This window comes from Cricetulus griseus, chromosome 3 (assembly GCF_003668045.3).
Source record: "Cricetulus griseus strain 17A/GY chromosome 3, alternate assembly CriGri-PICRH-1.0, whole genome shotgun sequence".
NCBI lineage: Eukaryota > Metazoa > Chordata > Mammalia > Rodentia > Cricetidae > Cricetulus > Cricetulus griseus.
Window position 1 is genome coordinate 262,849,336 of NC_048596.1, and position 22,573 is coordinate 262,871,908.

Here is a 22,573-nt window from a genome sequence, read left to right on the forward strand (position 1 = left end):
CCGTTAACCTCAGCCTGCCAGTTCTCCTAATGCTGTGGCAGAAAGTCCACCTGACATTTAATGATTGTTAGAAACGTCAAGCAAATATCAAGCAAGTGATCTCTCCTAGAAGGTAAATTTAGATGTGTTTTATTCAATAAAAGCTTCATGCCAGTAATCCCAGCACTCAGGAGACTGAGGCAGGAGGACTGCCAGGAGTTCAAGGCCAGCTACATAATGAGTTTCAGAAAGCAAGGTATAGAATAAGGCCTTGTCTAAAAAAAAAGAAAGACTTCATTCCAGCTGGCGAAAAAAGCAGGGAACATATAAGCAAATGCAAGGACTGTTTTTAAGCCAGTTTAGCAAGACAGAACATGAGAAAGCAGTTGGCTCACACTTACACATGGTCTAGGTCAGCAGAAGGCAAAAGCCAAATCTAAGGTGCCAAGAAAAGAAAGCTGACAAGAAGTGTAGCTGGGTGGTGGTGGTGGTACACACTTTTAAAATCCCAGCACTCAGGAGGCAGAGAAAGGAGGATCTCTGTAAGTTCAAGGCCAACCCAGGCTACACAAAGAAACCCTGTCTCGAAAAGAAAAACAAACAAACAAACAAAAATTATTTGCCAGGTGGTGGTGGCACATACCTTTAATCCCAGAACTTAGGAGACAGAGGCAGGAGGACTCTGTGAGTTCGAGTCCAGCCTGGTCTACAAAGTGAGTTCCAGGACAGCCAGAACTGTTACAGAGAGAAACTCTGTCACAAAAAACAAACAAATAAACAAAAATAATAAAAGAAAAGAAAAACAAAGGAAAGGAAAGAGTTCTTTTTTCAGAAAGAGGCCTTTCTAAGCATCTATGCCTGATGCTCATTAGAGGGAGGCAGGACTTCACTTGTACCTTTCACTAGCATACTCAGGCTGCACCTAAACTGAGCTAAGGACCAGGAGGATTTCCTAACTACCCTTTAAAATACCATCCCAGAGCTATGTGTTGGTGTCACCAAGAGACGCTGCTTCATAGCATGGCTGCCCCAGGCACTGTGATTGAATTATTTTACTGAGTGGGGTGGGGGGTTGCACTTTGAGCACCACAGCAAGATTCCCATTTCTAAACAGTTAGTGACCAAGTGACATGGACAGAGTGCTCAGGGAGTGCCTGCAGACTGTCCACGAAGTCACAAGTTGTCAGGCTGAATGGGCAGGTGTCCCACAGTGTTTGTGCCACAAGTCGATGGCCTTGCTCACAATAGCGTCTGAGCTGTCCTGAGGAATCTGTGAAGAACAATGGAATCCAAGTGAGATTTCTGTGTTTGTTCCTTCAGGATCCTGTCTCATTCTGGGGCAGACCTGTTTCCATGGAGCTGTCTCTGTTTTTTGAAAGGTGATAGCAGACTTGGAGTGATTTAATGCTCCTGGGGATAGACTCAGTAGCTCTGGTACCAGACAGTCTTTCATTTCCCACTCACCACCTAGCCCTGGACAAATACTCGGCTGCCTAAGGTTCAGCACTGATCTCTAAACAGGGGAACAGCATCCCAACCAAAGTCACTAGCTGTTCCCTGGATGACAGAGGATAGATAGCTCTTGCATGGCACATGCCTGGCACTGTTGGCTACTAATTAGTATAATGATGATGACTCACTTAAAGAACACACTCACTTACCCCTCTTCACATGTTAAAGCTGGTTAGTTAAAGGGGGGGCAGTGGGATTCTGAGTCTGCTCCATGTACTCTAGGCAGGCACAATCCCTTTACTGTTTACCCAGGAGAGAATGTTCTAAGAGGAGGGAGGAGCTGACTGACTATGGCCTTTTTCAGCATGCACTAACATAATGCTTAGGTGCATTAACCAACCCAGCTGGGATTACACCACCAGCAGGAAAAAGCCTAGAGAGCCCCCAACAGCGCTCACTCACACTGCCTCCTGTTCCTGCTGTGCTCACTGGGGAGGAGACTACACACTCACCCCAGGAGTGGAGCAAGGAATGGGCTTGCTGTACAGACCAACATCCCCAAAAGTGACAGGGAGAGAGAAATGCTGTTAAGGAAAAATAACTTTTTTTTTCTGCCAGGAGTGGGGTACTTGATCGTAATCCCAGCACCCAGAGAGCAGGAGAGGAGGGCAGGAAGATTACCAAGAACTGGAGGCAGCCTGGGGTATATAAATAGAGAGTTCCATGTCATCATGAGTTACAGCATAAGTCACAATCGCAAACCAACAACAAAATGCTTTTGTAGAGTACAAATATGCTATTAACGTAACACAATAGGAAAATCTGGCTCCCCAAGCTGCCTTCATTTCCAGAATCCAAATCCAAGGAGATAAAGCACTCACGTTTTCCAGGAACTCTGTTATCTTCTCCACACTGTTCAATGCCATGACTTTTATTTTAAAGGTTAATAATATTTCTACAGCTACAAACACTAGGATCTTACAGGATCCACTGACAACTTTATCCCAGACCCTACAAAACAGAGAGATGGCCAAATTACAGGAGTGCAAAACTGATGTTACCCAGACATCTCAGATTATAAAGTAAGATCAAAGCCCACTCATTTTAAGTCTGGGTCTCAGAGAACAACTGTGAACTAACCAGTATAACAACATGATAGATGAGCCACTGAGAAGATTCTAGATAGGATAGCTTTAGATGGGAAAATGAAGTTAACTTAAGGTTGCTGCTGTGCCTGAATGTTCCAAATGCCTGCTGAGGCTTGATATTGATGGAAAAGAAAGTCCTAACCCAGGGTGTGTATCCTGCCACAGTCACGTAATGCCAGCATGGTTTCTACACACCACAGGGCAGCACAATGTCAGGCGGAGTCATTTCATTGCCAGTGAGCTGGAACAGGCTCTCTAAACGTGTCCAAGGGCTCTTTATGAGTGTGTCCGTGCATGCCTGTGTGCAGGTATACATGCACACATTTTATGAGTGAGTGTGTCCGTGCATGCCTGTGTGCAGGTATACATGCACACATTTTATGAGTGTGTCCGTGCATGCCTGTGTGCAGGTATACATGCACACATTTTATGAGTGTGTCCGTGCATGCCTGTGTGCAGGTATACATGCACACATGTATAAACGCTTGCAGAGGCTCTGGGTGATGTAAGGTAGCTTCTTCTATTGTGTGCCACTTCATTTTTTCAGACAGCCTCTCACTGAACCTCATGCTCTCATTGAACCTCGTTGGCTAGACTAGCTGTCCAGTGAGCACCAAAGGCCTGCCTGTCTCCACAGACACCCCTGCCAGCGCTAGGTGTACAGACACCGCATCAGACCTGGCTTTATATATGGGTGCAGGGGATCCAAACTCAACTCTTCATGTTTATATGGCCAATAACTGTTCCCACTGAGCCCTTCCCAAAACCCAGGAGCCAATCCTTGATTACTATTACTCTAAAATAATCATTTAATAATTCCTATAACTCTTGAAGTTGGTATAGGACTCTGGGCGCTAACTCACACATTTTCTTCTAATGCTCTCTATATACTGACTTCCTCTCTTCAAAACAACACCACAAAGACCTGGGTTGTGGGGCTGGGACTAAGAAACACCCTTAGCACGTGTCTCAAAGTGACTGAAGAAGCAAAGTTTGTCAATGACAGCCTTCAGCTCTTTTGAGAGTGTCATGAAATGTCCAATAAATGCAAAGGTGTCTGTCTGTCAGGAACCAACACCTGTCTAGAAAAGACTCATGCAGGCCCACACTGCGTCAGACATCACAGCATCCACACAGAGGCCCACAGGCCTCATAGGCATGTCAACCACAAGGAGAACCACACTACAGTTACAGAAACTGCTAGGGGATATAGCATTGAACCACCTTGTTCTGAAGCAAACTCCAATTTAGAGGGATGATCACATAAGGGCCAGGAGTTCTTTCCGATGGCAAGCTGCCTGTACACAATGGGAAAAACACATACCTCTGTAAACTGGACTCAGGCAGGCATCCCGCGAAGCACCTTTTAAACCAGAGATCATAAGGAAGTTTGGACACCGCAGAACATGTCTTCAGGTGACTCAGCAGCCTACTATCTTCCAGATTCAAGTACTGTTCGAAAGCCTTGGGCTAAAGATTACATAACAAAGTGACTACTCGTTTCCTGTGACATAGCATCACCTTAAGCTACAATTTATGCTGAATAAATGAGCCCGCCGAGTAAGAAAAAGTGCTAGAAGATAAAACTTGAGAACCACCAAGTCAGTCCTCAACAGTTTTCGGTCAGTACTGACAAGGGTGACCACACTGGAACTGGGGGCTTTCTCAGGATGCAGGATTCTTTCTGTGCTCACACCACAGGACAATAAGCAGGCAAAATGGAATGGCTGTCCCTCTGGTACTGCACTCGTCAGATCCAATAGCTAAAGCAGAGTCCAAAGCAAGAGTCAGATATTATGGAGAGCAAAGAAAGGCCCATGGCAATACTGGGTGATCTGGAGCAGCCAATCATACAAAGAGATAAAAAGGTGGAAGCTGGCTGAGGTGACACAAACGTCTAATCTCAGCATTCGAGACTCTGAGGTACAACAATGGTGTCTGAGGCTAGCCTGGGCTATATAGGACAGCCTGTCTCAAGAAGTCAAAAGTAGGGACTGGAGAAATAGCTCAGTGGTTAAGAGCACTGGCTGCTCTTCCAGAGGTCCTGAGTTCAATTCTTAACAACCTCAGGGTGGATAACAGCCCTCTGTAATGAGATCTGGTGCCCTCTTCTGGCCTGAAGGCATACATGCAGACAGAGCACTTCCTCCTCCTCCTCCTCCTTCCTCTCTCATCTAAGACAAGTAACTCCTAAGACAGGGCTGCAACTGTCTTAAGCGGGCAGCTTCAACAACAGGCACGAAGGCAGCTCCTCCCCTCTGCAATCCCCTTTTAGTTACTTAAGGAAAGGCACCTTCTTTCATTTGGGTAGCCACTTTTATTTTTTTAGCTTGGTAGCAGGGACCTTTGCCCACTGAGCTGCCTACCTGCCCCTTTCTCTCTACATAAGATTGCCAGTATATATGTCTGTGTACCATGTGTGGGCCTCGTACCCTCAAAAACTGTAAGATGGTATAGGATTCCCTGGAACTAGGTTATAGATGGTTGTGAGCTGTCATCTGGGTTCTGGGAATCAAATGTAGGTCTTTGCAAGAGCAACAAGTGCGGTTAACCACTGAGCCATCACTCCAGCCCCGCCCCCAACTCTAAATTCTTAATGAAGAAAATAAAACTGGCTTCTATGCCCCCTGGCAGTGAGAGACCTTATCAAAAGGGCTGGACTCTGGAGAGTCTAGAAGCAGCTTGCGCTGTGCTCCCAGGAAGCAGAACACTGTAACACAACACTCACTGTCACTCAGGAACGCCGCGTTTCCTTTCACTCTTTAATGTTTTAAGTATTTATTCTTAATTTTTTAAAGATTTACTTGTTTTTTTTGTTTTTTGTTTTTTTTTATGTGTGTGAGTGTTTGCCTTTATATCAAAAGAGGGCATCAGATTCCCTGAAATTGGAGTTACCGAGGTAGTGAGCTGCCATTCGAGTGCTGGGAATCAAACCCAGGTCTTCTGCCAGAACAAGTGTTCTTAACTGCTGAGCCTTTCTATCCGTCCCCTTCTTAGGGCTGAGTTGGAGATGGACACCTATGGCTAGGCAGGCATTCTACCATTGGCTCCACCCCCGAACACCCAGCACTGTCACCTGTAGTCTTCCCTACAACTCTAGTGCAGCCTATCCTTTGTGGGAACAGATTTACTTAGGCAAATCACAAAAAGTATAAAAAGATGTCAGAACAAGGTTATAGAAACTTGGCTGTAACAAGAACTGAGGTTCTGTGCTTTGTGGTGGAGGCTGAGGCAAGAAGATCACAAGTTCAAACCATCCTGGGCAACTTAGCAAGGCTTTGTCTCAAAATAAGATGTAAAGAAGAGCTGAGGGTATAACAAAGCCCTGGGCTCCATTTCCAATGCCTCTCCCTCTCTCACCCCTACCTCATCCCCTCATTCCTGCTATCGGTAAAGCTCAGTGGTAGAGCTCTTGCCTAAGAGTTGCAGTGTCGTCATCTGCAAACATGAAGTTATTAATGGAGTACTTCATCAATTGAAATCAGTGCTGTCTGACATGAACAGTGGTCCTGACATGCTAAGCAAGATGAAGAAGAGAGCAGGGTGCTGGAGAAGCCATGCTGTTACAGACAAGAACGAAGGAGTGAAAGCCACTGTGTCTGATATTAGTCAGAGATCAAGACAGACAAGTCACAGCTAAGCTTCAACTCTCTGAGCATTTTATGTTGGGAGAAAAAATTACAGGAGAAGGGTCGTTTTGTTTTTTTCAGATAGGGTTTCATACAGCCCAGGCCAGTCTTGAACTCCTGATCTTCTGCCTCAACCTCCTGAGTTTGGGGATTATGGGTATAGGTCACCACTTCCAGCTAAAGAAATACACTATGTCAGCTGTGGAGTTGGCAAGGGATAGAGAAAATATAAAGTGTGTGAAAAGAAAACACTAACAGACACTACTGTATCAAGTTGCCAATCTTTAAGCAACAAACAGGGAGAGCATACATCCAGCATAATACATACAGGACAATACACAGAAAATATTGATGATGCTTACAAAGGAAAAAGAAGCCAGGTGTGGTGGAGCATCCTGGATCAGGAGTTCAAGGTCATCCTCAGGTATACAGCAAGTTCCAGGCTAACCTGGGCTACATGGAACCCTGCTTCAAAACTTGCGCGCGCGCGCGCACACACACACACACACACACACACACACACACAAGCAAGGGTGTGTTTATTTTCAGTGTGGGGCTATTAGACTTAATTACAGCACATTCCTAAGAGGAAACACTGAGTAAATTATGTAGGAAAAGCCATTCTAAATGAGAGGCTGTCAATCCTAGCTACAATCAGAACTGCCTAAGGCTTTGAAACATTAGCATTCTAGACCCCTAATGAGAGAGTTTGATTTAGCTGGTCTGGTTGAGGATAAGAGGTGTTAAGAAATTTTTCAAATCTCTCAAGCACTAACAGGAAGTCAGAACTGAAAGCCACTGGTTCATCTGAATGAGCCTAGAAATTCTCCAGATACTGAGTTACAAACACACAAACAAAAGATGCTAGGGCCCATGTGTGGAGTAATGCATTTCATGTGTTCATATATATATTCTTGTACACATGTGCCTGCCGGGAGAAACTGACAGGAGCCTGGAGTCCCATCCACCAGTTCTGACTGTCCTAGTTCTGGACTTGATGCTATGTGGGAAGAAGGAAGCTCCTATCATTTTGGCCTTCCATACACACTGGCAGACAAAAGCCCTACCTAAAAGAAGGACCATGCTAGATAAGCCAATGGGTCTGGACCAGGGTCAGGACTACTCTAAAGCCAGTGAGGCTGCAAGTGAGTTCACGCCCGGAGACCAGGCAGTGCTCCAACAGCAGATCTGAATGGCTGCAAAGGAGACATGGGGCCCATTCCATGGGAGACACTTTCTGGCCTTTGTAGAAAAACTCCTGCCAGAAGTAATATATATAATAGAGGGTCCACCCGTTGCAGCAGCAGCGACTGGGGTGACAGTGTCCCTGACACTGCTTATGCCCAATAACCCTCCCATTCAAAAGCCCCTCACCAGCTGAGGTAAGGAATCCCGGAACTTGCTATGCAACTGCTTCACGAAGCACCGGGTGAGCCAGTAACAGTCAATGCTATCCTCCACCATCTCTTCCATGGCTTTGGCGATGGCAAGAAAGACTTCATCCTCCGGCTCCTGAAAGATTAATAGTAAATCTCAAGAGGGAGACAGCAGAAGGGAAGATATGTGTCTTTACTGAAAACCTAACACTGCCCCCTGCATCCTGAAGAGGACGCATTAATAAATCAAAGAGGCATCAGAGGATAGAGTGTGTCCGAAAGGAAGAGAGAAGGGAAGGCAAAGATGGGTAGCTTCAGGAGCCAAGGGAGTCAGCATGGCTGAACAACAGCTGGCTCTTGGGTGGGGCCTGCTGCAAGCACAGGCTAAAGCAGGGTCTCTCTCCACCCAGCCGGTCTCCATGAGAGATCAGGGCTCCTTCAAAGGGACGTGATGACACAAAGCATTTCGGAATGTGTGTCAGTATGAACACTGGGGGACTCTGCAGGCTCACAAAACATCTGATTTATGTCAAAGCCTCCATGTGCAGCTTCAAAATGCTGTTCTACCTAAAAGTTTAAACAGCCTAGAATCAGAATTTTAGGAAGCAGAGGAATGACATTTCTCAGATCTGTTAATATTCATACATGAAAATAAACCTTCCAGTAATTTTCAACAGAGGAATCTTACAAAACTGAAACCCTATTTGGAAAGCTATTTTGTTTTCAAACATTGCCACCAACACCAAAAACCAACCAAACACACACACACACACACACACACACACACACACACACACACACACACTAGCAGGAAACAGAGGCAAACAGATCTCTGTAAGTTCAAGGCCGGTATGGTCTACAAAGTGAGTTCCAGGACAGCCAGGGCTACACAGAGGAAACCCTGTCTCAAAAAACAAAAATAAACAAACGAAAAACCTTACATTTCCATCTAGGCTTTCATAGTTTGATACTTTTAAGATTAAAAGGAAATTAAGAAATACCTTTCTATTCCCCTGAGAAGTCCCAAGTTAAATCAAAATTCCAGTCTTAATAAAAAGCAGTTCAGTTGTAGGCTTTTCTTTCAGCTTGTTGAAATGCAAGGAGCCACAGAGTTAGAATGAAAGGAAATATATTTCTCTAAACATTACTAGAGTGTGAGAAGACACAAAGGAGCAAGGGAAGGGTCTCCAGGGATTCCACAGTCCTAGGTGACCCTGGCCTGGGTGACCCTGCAGATGGCATGTCATTGGTTGCTCCCCATCACTCTGACAGGTCAAGGGGAGACTAATGGTTCCTTCGCCCAACTGTGCTCCCGCCAAGCACTCATGTGCTCTTACCAGCAGATAAGAGTGTAAAAGGGGCAGGGAAAGGAGGGGAGACAGAGACCACCACCCACATTCACACAGCAAGTGCACCTGAGACTGCAGGGAAGGTGCCTGGGCTAAGAGCCCACATGGACCAATGAGTAGGGATGAGTAGGAACCATACCTATAATTTAGATTGCTTACACTAACAGAATAGCTAGCCTTATTCGATGTGTAATTCAAGAACTCATAGCCCTCTCAGTGACTTGGGGAGCTAATACAGGAGGACTGCAGTTGGGCAACTTAGTAAAAGGTAAAATAAAAAATGCCAGGGGGCTAGGGATGTAGCCCAGTGGGAGAGCACTTGCCTTCCACCTAAGAGGCCACAGAGTCAGTCCCAGGACCACAGAGCTCACAGGGTACTATCAATGCCACAGTGCTGATGCTGAGTAATAGGAAAACGAGACTGCGAAACTGTCCTAAATGACACTTAATATTTGGGGCTCTTCTGCCTCTTCACAAATGTAATGAGAAGAGGGAATGACGGCCTTTATTAGTGCTAATTTGACACAGGAACTCTATTATTAAATTCCTGCTTCCTACATACGTAATATACATAATAAGCCATATATAAAATAAGTCGACTATTTTTGAAGCAAAGTCTCACTATGTGGCTGATCCCCAACTCAAGCTGCTCTTCCCTCAGCCTCTGAGTAGTGGATTAGAGGTAGGTGATGCCACACCTAGTTCACAGCCCAATCTTCATTAAAAACAAATTTTGTAGATAATCAAAGCTTGCATGCAAATCCTTGCTTGAAAATCCATTCTATTTTAGCCAAATAAATAAAACCTTCATTAAAATACCTAGACAACTGCAATAAAGTAGCCAGGAGTGGCTGACAGCATTGGTTGGAAAATGAGCCAGAAGCAAATACCTCAGGATAATGGGAACTTTTTAATATCTGCAACTGTCACAGGGAAGGCTAAAATGAACCTGTAATATTGGGTTGGAATTAGATTTAGTATTGTGAACCAATGGTTTTTATTATAATTTAGAGACATACATTCATATATAAGGGCTGGGGTATAACTCAGCAGTTGTGCACTTGTTTGGCAGGTATATGCTATGGATTCCATGCCCAGTAGCACAACATCTATTTTTCTCATATACACATATAGAGAGAGAATGAGAAACTACTTGGCATGTATGAATGTGTATGGATGTATGTGCATGCTCATACACACACACACACACACACACACACACACACACACACACACACATTCTACTTCTGTGTAGTCAGTGAGCCTAAAAGCAAATAGCCCAGAAGACAAGAAACAAAGACTCAGACCAGTGCTGCAGTATAGGAAGTAAAGGCCAACCCTGGAGCATCTTTTTGTGGCAAAATGTCAGGAAACACTCAAAACAGTGGAAGTATCAAACAGCCAAAGGCATCAGATGGAAGAGGCTCCCTACAGCCTGAAGCTGGGGCATTTTGAACATCAAAAGAAAAAAATGTCAATAAAATATTATAGGCCATTAAGTTCAAAGGACTCCATACATCCACAATGACATTAATAAATAAACTCAAAGGGAAACTCTTACAGATGTAGCTAACTAACAGATACAGAAAGAATTCAGGGATTGGAGAACCACTATTCAGCAATCAGAGCAGTAAAAATATTTTAGGAAACCATGATGATGATGATGATGACGAGGACAAGGTGGGTATTTACAAGCCCCCAAATTCCATGCAGGTGGTACACATCTTTTAATCCCAACATACACAGGAGGCAGAGGCAGATGGAGCTCTGTGAGTTCTAGACCAGACCAGTCTGGCTTATATCACAAATGGCCGTCAAGCCAGGTTACACAGTGAGAATCTGTCTGTGTGTCTGTGTGTGTGTGTTGTATGTATATATGTGCATATATCATGCATGCATATATACACACATACTGTATATGTGTGTATATATATATATACACACACACACACACACACACACACATACATACATATATGAGAAAAGCCTCAAAGTTCTTTTCCACAAGTTACTCACCAATTACAAAGAGTAAGCTTACAGGGAAGGGACCTGGCAGGCAGCACCTGTACCAAGCAATCAACGTTACCAGTACTTCTCTTGCTATCCTTGCCAATAAAGTATAACCAGATTCTAGTTATGAGGAGACATCAGGCAAATGGAGAAATCCCTAAGAGACCCATGCTCTCCAAGAGTGTCAAAGTCACAGAAGAGCAAGGAAGCCTGAAGACCAGAGGGTTTAGGACCAAGAATGGCAACCAAGTGCAATGTTGATCGAAGACTGGGTCCAGGGTGAGAGGGGCATCAGGGGACAAGCAGAAAGATCTCAAAAAGGTGTAGAGCTTAGCTCCTAACCTGGTGTCAAAGCTGATTTGTAAGTTCTCATCATCTCACTGCAGCTTTGGAAGACCCAGTATATGAGGATGCTAGGCGCAGGTGTATGGGGATGGTATACTATTTTATAACTTTCTTCTGTGTCCAAAATTACTTAAAGATGAAAGATATATATATATATATATATATATATATATATATATATATATATATATATATGTGTGTGTGTGTATCAATGAACAGTCAAATGTATGAGCCAAACTTTAATAAGGAAGAGGAGAATTATGTAGCAGTTTCAAATGTCTCCCCCACAAAGGGAAACAGTGATTACAAATAAAGAAAGAATAACTTCCCAGTAAAAACCCAGTGGGCACTACCTTACCAATAGACCAAAGTTAATGGTGTTCCATGAGGCAAAGCCAAGTGAGCTTCCTGACACAGTACTCTGGGGATGCATCACCATGGGTGTCCCTGCCAAAGAGAACAGCCTGTATCACACCAGGAGGGAGCACCAGCAGACCTGAAGTGAGGGGCTTTCTGTAAAATTACTGACCAACACCTGTCAAAGGTGTCAAGGACATAAAAGAGAAAGACGGAGGACCAGTCCAAAGTCAAAGGTATCCACAGCAACAGGGCAACTCAGTGTAATCCACAGTCCAAAATCGAATCTTCCGCTAAACATTTTGTTTATTTGTGATGAAGGGCATCCCTAGAACAACTGGGAAGTTAAGAATGGAGCTTGTAGGCCAGACTGAGAGTCATCACGGTGCTGATTCCCTGGCTTCGTAATTGTGTCATGCTTGCCTATAGATTGCCTGTTCTCCACAAGGAACATAGTGAAGGAGCTGGAGGAACAGAACATCACAACTAACTCTCACTCGCGCGCGGTTTACACAAAGAAGTATTGTGCATAGCCAGAAATGGTGGTGCACACCTATCATCCCAGCACTCAAGTGGCAGAGGCAGGAAGATATTGAGTTGGAAGCTGGCCTTTGCTGCATACATAGGGAGGCTTTGTCTCAAAAGAAGACAAAGGTGAGGTTGGATAGATGGTACAGGCTGCTCTTCCAGGGGACAGGGGTTTGGTTCCCAGCAGCCTCAGGGTTGCTCACAACCGTTTGCAACTCCAGTTCAAGGAAACCCATTGGCATGCAAGTAGGGCACAGACATGCATGTAGGCAAAACATCCATACACCTAAAATAAGATAATTTTTTAAATGAGGGAGGGAGGGGGGGAGGCAGGGAAGAAGAGTAGGAAAGGGTGGCAAAGCAGATGGCATTAAATGTTAACAACTGGAAATATCAGTAAAAAAAGATACCGAAATTCTTGGTAATATTTTTGTGCCCTTTCTTCAAGTTTGAGATTATAGTCACGCATCCCATAATGATATTTTAGTCAGCCATGGACCTAGTCTAGGATAGTGATCCTCTATGATTAAACTGCCTCGTAACGTCACAGTCATCTGAGTTTGAGCAAATATAAATTCATGATGTTTGCAAATGAGCAAACATCTAATGACACATTTCTCAGAATATATATCCATCATTAAGCAATGTGTGACTGTGCCTAAAACAAAACACATTTTTAAAAATAACTAATATTGATCATTCAGGGCCAAAGATCCCAGGCAACACTGTTGCTTTCATTTTTCATTATACCGACAATAGGAAACCACTGAAAAGTGTCTAAGGCAAAACACTGAACAATGGAAGCTAGCAAGAATAAAGTCTTGGAGGTGTGGCTCACTGGTAGAGTGCTGGCCTAGCATTCATGAGGACCTAGGTTCGAGCCACAGCTCTGCAGACACATTAACAGGGAAAAAAGTAGTTTTTAGAAAAAGAGTTGTGTTAAATGTCAAGTGAGAATGAGCACTCACCATCGGAAAAGAGGGGCTTCGAGGCAACTTCCCAGACTCAAGCTGATACATGCGAAGATACACTTCAACCTGAGGGGTGGCGTCACTGATGAAGCGGACTACTGTCAGGGCATGAAGGACGTCAGAGTACTGATCTTTGCGATAGGCCATCACCTGGGCGTGAGAGTCATGGTGTGGAGGCAAAATCCCTACAGAGAGAGAGATGGGACAGGAAAAGGGCAAATGCTGAGACACCCACCCACAACCCTCCTCCAGTGAAGAGAGTCCTGTGAGAAGCAGTCCACACAGCTGAGAGTCACACAAACAATGAGCATGGAGATTCCCTTTCAGAAAGTCTCACGCTAACTCTTGAATGTTAAGAGCTTTGCGAGATGGTGCATCATTGATATTAGAGAGAAATGAGATGGTACCACAAAAGCCTTCGAACAAATAAGTGACCTAATTTTAAGACAATAACCACATCAATTGTAGTAATAGTTTAACTGAGTTCATGGGTAGCAACTGAGGGTACCTTTAGCTCCTGGGACCTCTCCCCACTTCTGGCACTTGGCCTCCAACACCTCAGAACAGTTTGTCTAATCCTTTTCTCCCTCAATAGATAAAACATCCACAAAATCCTATCACTGAGGCAAAAGAAGCCTATGGTCTTCATCGATAAGGTCATCTTACATTTCTGTGACACTCTATGGTCATTACTTACCCATGCTGCCTGCTCATTGGGCTTTAAAATGGAACCGTGTTTGTGTGCATGTGTGTGAAGGGGACGACTGTGTGGAGTCAATTCTCTCCTTCCACCTTTACGTGGGAGGTTCTGGGTAATGAACTCAGGCTGCCAAGCTTGCTCGGCAAGCACTTTCACTCACGGAGCCATCTCATCAGTAAACCTCTTTATTTTTTTATAAGTAAACGGCAGAGTGAAAACAATGGGAGGAGACTACTGGCCAGGTCTTCAGTGATGCTGGGCTCCAGTCTCAGATCGGCTAAAACCAGGACTCTCGCTGGTGTTTCAGTCGATCACAAATGTGGGCATCTGTGTCCTCGTCTAGCAGAGGCAGGAAGTGAGACAGACAAACCCGACACCAAATGTTTCCTGAAGAACCAGAACCCCAAGCACTGGCAGAACTGTAATGACGCATTGTTAATGCTCAGTTTCAGTAGAAACTATTTTTTCCACTTTTGTTATTCCAGTCCTATTAATGTAATGCGGCTGTACCGAGTCGGGGACTCCAGGGTCGAGATTTCTGTGTTTGCTGTCTAACTACAATTCACTGACCCAACAATATTCAGCAATTCTCTCTGTCTCCTGTGCCCCATCTTGACCCCACCTGACAATCAGAGATGATATTACCTAAATCGTTTGCAATGCAGAGACAAATTCATAAAGCACCCAAAAGAGCAGCTGCCACACGCGTGTTGGGCAGTTCATAAGAATGTGAATCCCTTTTGATGCAAAACCCCACAGACGAATTATTCTAAAAAATGTTCCAGGAAATAGCAGTTAGACAAACTTAACAATCCCCAGCCAAAAAACCTTGAGTGTCCTTTCCTGATGTAAACTCAGTGTGTCTGCAGGACTCTGTGCCAGGTTCTCAGAGATGTCAAGGAACACACTACAACGTCCTCCACATCTCACCCGTACAGACTAAAGAGCTAGAGTTGAGCTCTCTCTGACATTTCCCTAAAATGGTACTAGGGAGGAAGAAACCACAGAATCCAAAGCAACCAAGCTAAGGCTACAAAGAGCCCTGTATACTGTGGCAACTCTGCATTTTCAGTGCTTCTAGCTATGGCAGAAAAACAACAGCAGCTTGGAATGATAAAGAAGGTAAGAAAAACCAAGATTAAAAAAAAAAAAAAAAGCCAGCTGGGCCTTGGCACACAGAAAATGTCACAGACACAACATAACATTTCCCATTAATAAGACACACAGGGCATCCCAGAAGAAATGGACACTGATGATAACTGCCTAAAACGCACCCTTAGAAGGAATTTACTTTGATGACTAGTCTTTATGTAAAATTCAAGGGAAAAATGCTCTGAGGAAAACGTGGACAGTTATCATGAACTCTGTAGATGGTCACCACATATACCCAACCAGACACGAATGAGCGCACCAAAGCTGCCAAGATGTTCAACAAAGCCATCTGCAGAGCTTTCTAGAATGGCTTGCATTCCCTTGTGGCCTCCATATTGCATGGCCAGAGTGAGGGCTGCAGATTTCTCAGGCTCTGAAAATACACTACAAAAGGAGCATGTGGTCTGTTATCTAACCCCATCCCACCCCTGCCCTTCAAATGAGCTCTATAAACACAAGCTTTGATTCTTTGTCTGTCACAGACCTTAGGCAAGGTGTTTTTAGGCACCTAGGGACTGTGTCCCTCTAAGATAGCTAAGACTTCCCTCAGAATTCTAGAATGACTGTACACAATTTATGTGAACTATTTAACTTAGTGATGGAGCCCACTCATGCCCAGTAAATAGCAATAGCTCATATTCCTCACAAAGCTCCATCCTCACTCCCATCCCAGTTGGCAATCTCCAGCTGTTTAAAGAAGAAATGGAAGGTGACGATGCATGAGGATTAGATGCTCCAGCAGGCTCAGCAATGATGGGGAAAACCTGGGCTCAAAAAAATGCTGTGAGCCAGTTATGGCAGACACTCAGCCAGTTCTCCTTCTTACTTGGCCATCCAGCTCTGGAATTCACTCATACTTCTAGGCAGAAAAAAAACCAAAACAAAAACAAAAAACAAACAAACAAACAAAAAACCTCTGATTCCTTCTTTAAAAAAACTGTCATATCTTTATTTCAAAGGATAAATGGGAATTTATGTACCTCAGTAAGAGACTGGTTCAGTTAATTAATGAATAAAGATCTGATTCTATGGAAATAGAACACCAGTGAGGAAGGTGTTCTATACTTACTCTTTGACCATTTCACTCTCTACACTCAGATGTACTCAAAGGAATCACATTCTTCAATCCTTTGTCAATATGGTTCCTCTTGTGGGAACAGGGGTGTCCCCTTTTGTGGCTAAGGCTTTCCTGAGACTCACAGTTCAGCCCAGGCCTCAAGCTCGAAAAGATCCTCAAAGGGTTAGGGATCCAGAGACTTGCCACTAAGCCTGGCCAGTTCCTTAGCATCAGGACCTCATACCTCTACCACTAACAGTCCAGGGTACAATGCACTCTTAAGTAGAACCTAAAAATAATTTAGCTCAGGATGTCTCTGGACAGATGGAAAACTGGAGCCCACCGTGGTCTTTCTCCTGGTTACCCAGATGACAGCAAAGATGGCCAGTTCTCCTTTCTCACAGCCCAATGTCATCACTTCTGCAGGTGATGACCACAGATACCCACCAGACACTAAGTGGACAAAGGCTTCATTTCAGGGATGAATATTATCTTCCCTACTGTCACTAATAAGCAGACTCCAAGAGTAATTGTTAGTCTAATTCTGCTGAGGTCACTATCCTAAAAGCTTTTAAAGTGAGCAGTAATTGGCCCTTCTGGAGGAGACCCAAAAGTCAGCAAAGAATCTAAGCAAACTCTTCTCTTCTGACTGTAAGATGACAAAGGATCCCATTCAGATACTTTTGAAATTAAATCCCCTAACTCCCGGGTCTCATACCTAGAAGCACCTTCCATACCAATGCACGGTACATGGATGGGAGAGGGAACCTCTGGCTGAAGGTGCAAAGCTTCTCAATGTCTAAAGGGAGGAAAAGAACAATTAGAAATGTCACATGGGCTCACAGCACCAGAAAGTGCAGTTTCACTTCTTCAAACTGAAAGTCTAGTTCAGATAAGCCTTCAGAAGAAATCCACTGCATGACCAGCAAACTTAGGAAAGGCCATAGTGTTCTCATTTCTAGCCCACATCTTCTACCAACTAAGCTATCTAAAACAGTGCCTTTGCAGCATGGAAATGTATTTTTGCATATATTACTACATTCCCTCTAATATTAGCAGTACTTACTAAATACAGAATTGTGTGTGGTACAGTGTTACTCAGTGGTAGAGCATGACTTAGCAATGTGCTAGACCCAGAGCTGGGTTCCATTCCCAGCTCTGATAACAGCAAGCACTTTACACAACTTTAGTTCATTTTTTCATACTATGGTTCCATTTTAGTGTCTGTAACAATAGACTTTATTATTGTTGGCTTAAGATAAAGTAAGTATAAATATGTAATGAAGGATTATCTTCCACAAAAGAAAATTGTAACTGGAGTTCCTGCAGAGTTTAGCTAGAAACCATGGTGGTACATCCAGAAATTGAGAGGAAACATACAGGCTTAATTAAAAACATAGTATTTACTTCTTTTTAAAAGTGGAGGTGTCTTACTATGTATCCCCGGGCTGTCCTGGAACTTTTCATGCATACCAGGCTGCCCTTGGACTATAGATTCATCTGCCTCTGCCTCTTGAGTGCTGCCATCAAAATTTTGCACCATCACACTCAGCAGTGTCAAGTGTTTAAGAAGCTCTGCAAAACCTTTTGTCTCTCAGTGAATTTGAAAAATCTTCAACTTTTCTCAAATTAGATCACCCTGGCATGTCCCTTCACCAAAAAAATACAGCAAGTAATCAGTACTTCTTTGAGTCCATTAAGGTAATATTTACTTGTAACACCCACCAGGACTAAGAACCAATAAGCTTGAGCAGATAGGACTCACCCAAAGGGTCATCTTTCAGGAGGATTTCCAGTGATTTCTTTTCTTCAACTCCACGAAACCCAACTTTCTCATAGTAGACTGAGCGAAAGTTTCTCTGAGAGTCATCAGTCATATTTCATTCTTAGAGGGATTTTTTTTTTTTAGTGTGCCTAAAGCCAAAGAAAAAAGAGTGGGAAGACATTAAGTGATTTTTCTCTGCCTTTTTAATAAATCAGATATGAAACATTGCTTGCTCCTAAGCAAGGAGCATTAAATTTCTTAATCCACACAACTCTAATCGCACCTTTATTATGCATCTTGGTCAAAAACAAGGTATGAGTCAACTGTCCTCCAAGCTACTAACAGATGGCATAAAATGTAGGCACTGGGGTTCATTCTTTACTTAGGAGAGCCCCTAGCACAATGAAGTATCTTGTAGCCATTATAAACTTGTGAATAGAAAAGATGAGTGGAAAATGGGCACGTTACATTATGTAAAGGAGGCTAGCCAAGGGTATGTACTCTGATTCTGCATTAAGTTTTACAACTAGGATCTCACTATGTAGCCTGGGCTGGCCTCAAATTCAGATCTGTACCTGTGCCTCCTGAGTTCTGATAAGAGGTGTGGGACACCACTCCTGGCCCAAGATAAGCATTTTTTTAAAAAAAAACAAGGAGACATCCAAAATATGAACAACAGTTATCTTCAGGTTAGGAATCTAGTGACTTCCATTTTCTTTGTTTTGCTTAGCTGTGCTTTCTAAAATGAGCATTTGGGGGAAATTAGGAAGAAAAAAATCTGCCCTTGCCCTTATTTTCGTCTTCTAGTGTAAACACAATTCTGTCAAATGTAATAATCAAAATTCAAAACCTACAAAAGATAAACAGCACTAAAATATAACCAGAAGACGGTTAATGCAGACAGATGACAAGTGACACCACAGTCAACTGAAGGCAGAAAACCGAGGTAAAACCCGGCATTTTAATCGTCTCAGAGGCCCATCATTCCTTCTGAACAGTTTTCTTGATACTGATGGCAAACCAAGAAAGCATCGAAGTAGGTTAGTGAATCAGGCACTAAAGATACAAACTCTCTTCCAAAGAATAAAGTCCTCGGCTACTTAAATGCCCCGAGACGTCCCCAGTGACCAGGGGAGGATGGATTTCTTCTTTGGATCGGGAAGGTATCATCTGAACAGATTCTGTTTCAGGAAAGATTATAACTCATTTTCGAAAAAGCAATTTAGAATTGCTTTTAAAGAGTTTCCGCGCTCTCTTGATAGCTGTTTTTAAAAATCCAAAGCATTAAAATGCAAACTCTGGAATTTTTTTTTTTTTAAGTCATTCACGGCCCCTGTTGTTTCGGGACAGCTTTTCTGAGACTGCACTGTGATAGCAAAGGCGTCGCCCCGAAGGACATACTGCCAATTCCTGCCCAGGTGCCTCCACCTGCGGGTAAGGTGCCGGCACCCGGTGAAGCCCCAGACCCCGCTCTCCCGGCTTTGTACGCTTCACCTCTAGCAGTGCAAACGCACCCGGGTTCAGACTAAGAGATCCGGGGAGGCAGCGGAGAGCAGGCCCGGCACGCTGAGCCACAGGCGGGCAGGCGGAACCACAAGCGCCGGGGCGGAGCGAGCGAGGGGAGCGATGCCGCGAGACACCCACACCGGCTCCGGCCTTCCCGTTCGCTGCTATGTCCCGCCGCCGGACATGACGTGGCACCCAGTGCTCATGCGCAGAGGGCACCTGTGGGAAGCTCCACCCACACCCGGGCACTGGAGCGGTGAAGCCGGGAAGATCTGAGCTGTCGTAGCCCGCTGAGGTTCTGTACGTCCTTGTGCTCCAACGTCTGCCCCTCTCAGCTTCAGGCATTGACTCTTGGTGCCGAGGGCTCTGGCGGTCGTGTCCCCCTCTGTTCGGCCATGCGTGCTTAGGGTGCTCTTCCTTCCCCGGCCGCCGGGGTCCCATCATGTGGGGAGCGGTATCTCTCAGGCCCTGTTCCTTCCCTTCGCTGGGTGGAGAATCGGAGATAAGCCCTTGTTTATTGATAGCAATGAGAGTTGGAGAGATGCTCTTCCTTGGTTCCATTGCTGGTACCCACATGGCTGCTCACCACCGCCGGTAACTCGAGTTGCAGAGGATGAAGTGCCCTCTTTAGCTTCCACGGACACCAGGCAAAGCCTGGAGCAAGCCATAACATACGCCATCTCCTTTTCTTACCTCTATTAGTGATGCAGTCACCAGAGAAGTGTTGGAAAGATTACTGAGAGGTGTGGCATGTGGTGGCTGCAAATTAAGAGCTAACTCCCTATCACTGTAGCTTTGCTGAGCTGATGAAATGAGTGTTTGGAAGCTCCTAGAGGAGACGAACTTTAAGGCTGTTTTCTGGTTTTGCAAGGTGGCCTTTTAAAAATGCCTCGTATCATCGCTCCATCGTTTACTCAAACACAGCAACGCTCACAGTGGCATCTGAAATTCTTCCTGGTTTGCCCTCTAGGCTCTGTCCCTTTTGTTCCGGTCTTCTCTAGTTAGTTCTTTTGTCTCTAACCATTTCAGAAAACCAAGATCTAGCTCATCATCTCAGTCTTTTTTGGTTTTCTGAGACAGAATTTCTTTGTGTAACAGCCCTGGCTGTGCTGGAACTGGCTTTGTAGACCAGGCTGGCCTCGAACTCACAGAGATCCATCTGCCTGGCATTAAAGACATGTGCCACCATACCCAGCTGCCTCAGTCTTGTTCGGATGTCCCCACCCTGAGGCCGACTCCCTAAACTGAGTCATCTTTACCCTTTAGTCTCCATCCTCCTGGACCCTGGTCGGATTTTTCTTCCACAGCTCTCATTATCTTCTGACACTATTTAATTTATTAGGCTGCATCCTCCCATCAGAATAACAGTTCCACAAAGGTCAGGAATCTATGCTTTGCTAACAACATCCCATGAACAGTGGCTGAAATACTGTAAGTGCTTACTGTGGATACTTAGTGACTGAAAGGAACCCTACACAATGAACGGGTGGGCCCTCTTTATTAACGTATATTTATTTGGGCCATGAGCTGTACAAAGTCACTGCTAGTCATCTTACTCCTGCTACAACACAGGCTTGAGCGGCCCTTGATGGCTTACTTGGTCTGTATTACTTCATCTAAACCTATAGGAAGTTTGGTTTGTTTTGGTTTTTCGAGACAGGGTTTCTATGTGTAGCTCTGGCTGTCCTAGAACTTGCTCTGCAGGCCAAGCTGTCCTTGAACTCACAGAGATCTGCCTGCCTCTGCCTCATCTAAACCTGTGTTTATGGTTAAGATGTCATTTGGGAAGCTGTAGACCTAGAACATCGAATGTCATGACATATGAAAGGAACACACAATCTTTTAACGTCATGACAAGTAAAGCAGACAGGCAATACAGTTTGTGTAATTTAATTGGGATAAAAAGTACTTTTTGAGTAGCAACTAATAATTAATAAATACAATATTATCAAGCCACGAGGATTGCTATTATAGTTTAAAGTAAGGCTGTTCTCTGGAGATTGACATGTTAAAGGTTTGGTTCCCTTCTTGATGCTATTGAAAAGTGCTGGAAACATTTGAAGGCTGGACCTAGCAGGAGGTTTTAGGTTACTGAGGGTATGCTAAAGTAAGCCTTTCTTTTGGCAAGAAGTTCGTTTATCCCATGTCCTTGTTGCACTAACAGATGACAACATACTTGGTGGCTACGTAAATTCAGATAATTTGTACATCACCTCTCATCTCCACCCTCTGAAGACAGCAGATCCTGGATGGTCACAAAGCTCGTTTTCCACCTTCATTTTCGTCATCTACCAGAAAACTGGATCTGTGGATCTTGTTTAACCCAGGCAAATAGGCAGAAGCTGTGGCAGCACTCTCTGGTTGGGACCTCCAACCTGCAAATAATGATACCGCTGGCCCGAAAATAACGACATGGAGACTTATTATTAACTATGAAAGCTTATCTTAGCTTAGGGTCTCTAGTTCTTTTTAAAATTTTATTCATTTTTATTTCATGTGCATTCTTGGGGGTTTTGTTTTTTGCCTGCATGTATGTCTGTATGAGGGTGTTGGATCATACAGAACTGGAGCTACAGACAGTTGTGAGCTGTCATGTGGGTGCTGAGCATTGAACCTGGGTCCTCTGGAAGAACAGCCAATGATGTTAACCTCCGAACCATCTTCCCAGACCCCCTATCTAGCTCTTATAAGTTAAATTAACCCATATTTTTAAATCTACATTCTTCCACGGGGCTCATTACCTCATCTCAATACAGCCCACCCTGCTTCCTCTGAGTCTGACTGGTAACCCTGCCTTTCTTCTTCCCAGAGTTTCACTATGTGTCCAGAAGTCCCATCTATAATCTCCTGCCCAGCTATTGGCCGTTCAGCTTTTTATGACACCAATCATGGCAATACATCTCCACAACAAGAACCAGCTTGTCACTGTAAATATGGAAATTCTGCTGGGCACGGAACTGTTGTTCTCTATGGGACTTGTTCTCAGTGCTTTCTATCCTGTGTGCCTGGTCCAAACTATGTATTTTAGACTCATAATGATAGCTAATACTGTCAACTTGACAGGACCTAGATCACCTAGGAGACAAACCCTGGCCCTGTCTGTAGGAGTTTCTAGATTAGGTTAACTGAGGCAGGAAGACTTCTCTTAACTTTAAGTGGTCCATCCCATGGGCCTGTGTCCCAGGTTGATGCTGTGATTTAAATGTGAAATGCCTCATCATCACTTCTTGAATTTGAATACTTGGTCTT

The 22,573-nt window shown here is 44.2% G+C and overlaps 1 protein-coding gene across 3 annotated transcripts; it reads right to left on the reverse strand.

Moving 5' to 3' along the window:
* Positions 1 to 1,013: 1,013 nt before the first annotated feature.
* On the reverse strand, positions 1,014 to 19,480 carry LOC100767925 (TBC1 domain family member 7). Of its 3 annotated transcripts, none has more exons than XM_027410433.2 (8): positions 19,333 to 19,479; positions 17,819 to 17,967; positions 16,772 to 16,852; positions 13,142 to 13,329; positions 7,583 to 7,720; positions 3,904 to 4,049; positions 2,313 to 2,442; positions 1,014 to 1,249 (listed from the first exon to the last, which is right to left on the reverse strand). In XM_027410433.2, exons 2-8 carry the CDS (start codon positions 17,928 to 17,930, stop codon positions 1,163 to 1,165), a joined length of 882 nt encoding a protein of 293 aa, XP_027266234.1. In that variant the 5' UTR covers positions 17,931 to 17,967; positions 19,333 to 19,479; the 3' UTR covers positions 1,014 to 1,162. The 3 variants fall into 3 exon arrangements, with proteins under 3 accessions (XP_027266234.1, XP_027266235.1, XP_027266236.1); XM_027410434.2 differs by having other exon boundaries at positions 19,313 to 19,478; XM_027410435.2 differs by lacking the exon at positions 7,583 to 7,720 and having other exon boundaries at positions 19,333 to 19,480.
* Between the last annotated feature and the right edge of the window lie 3,093 nt (positions 19,481 to 22,573).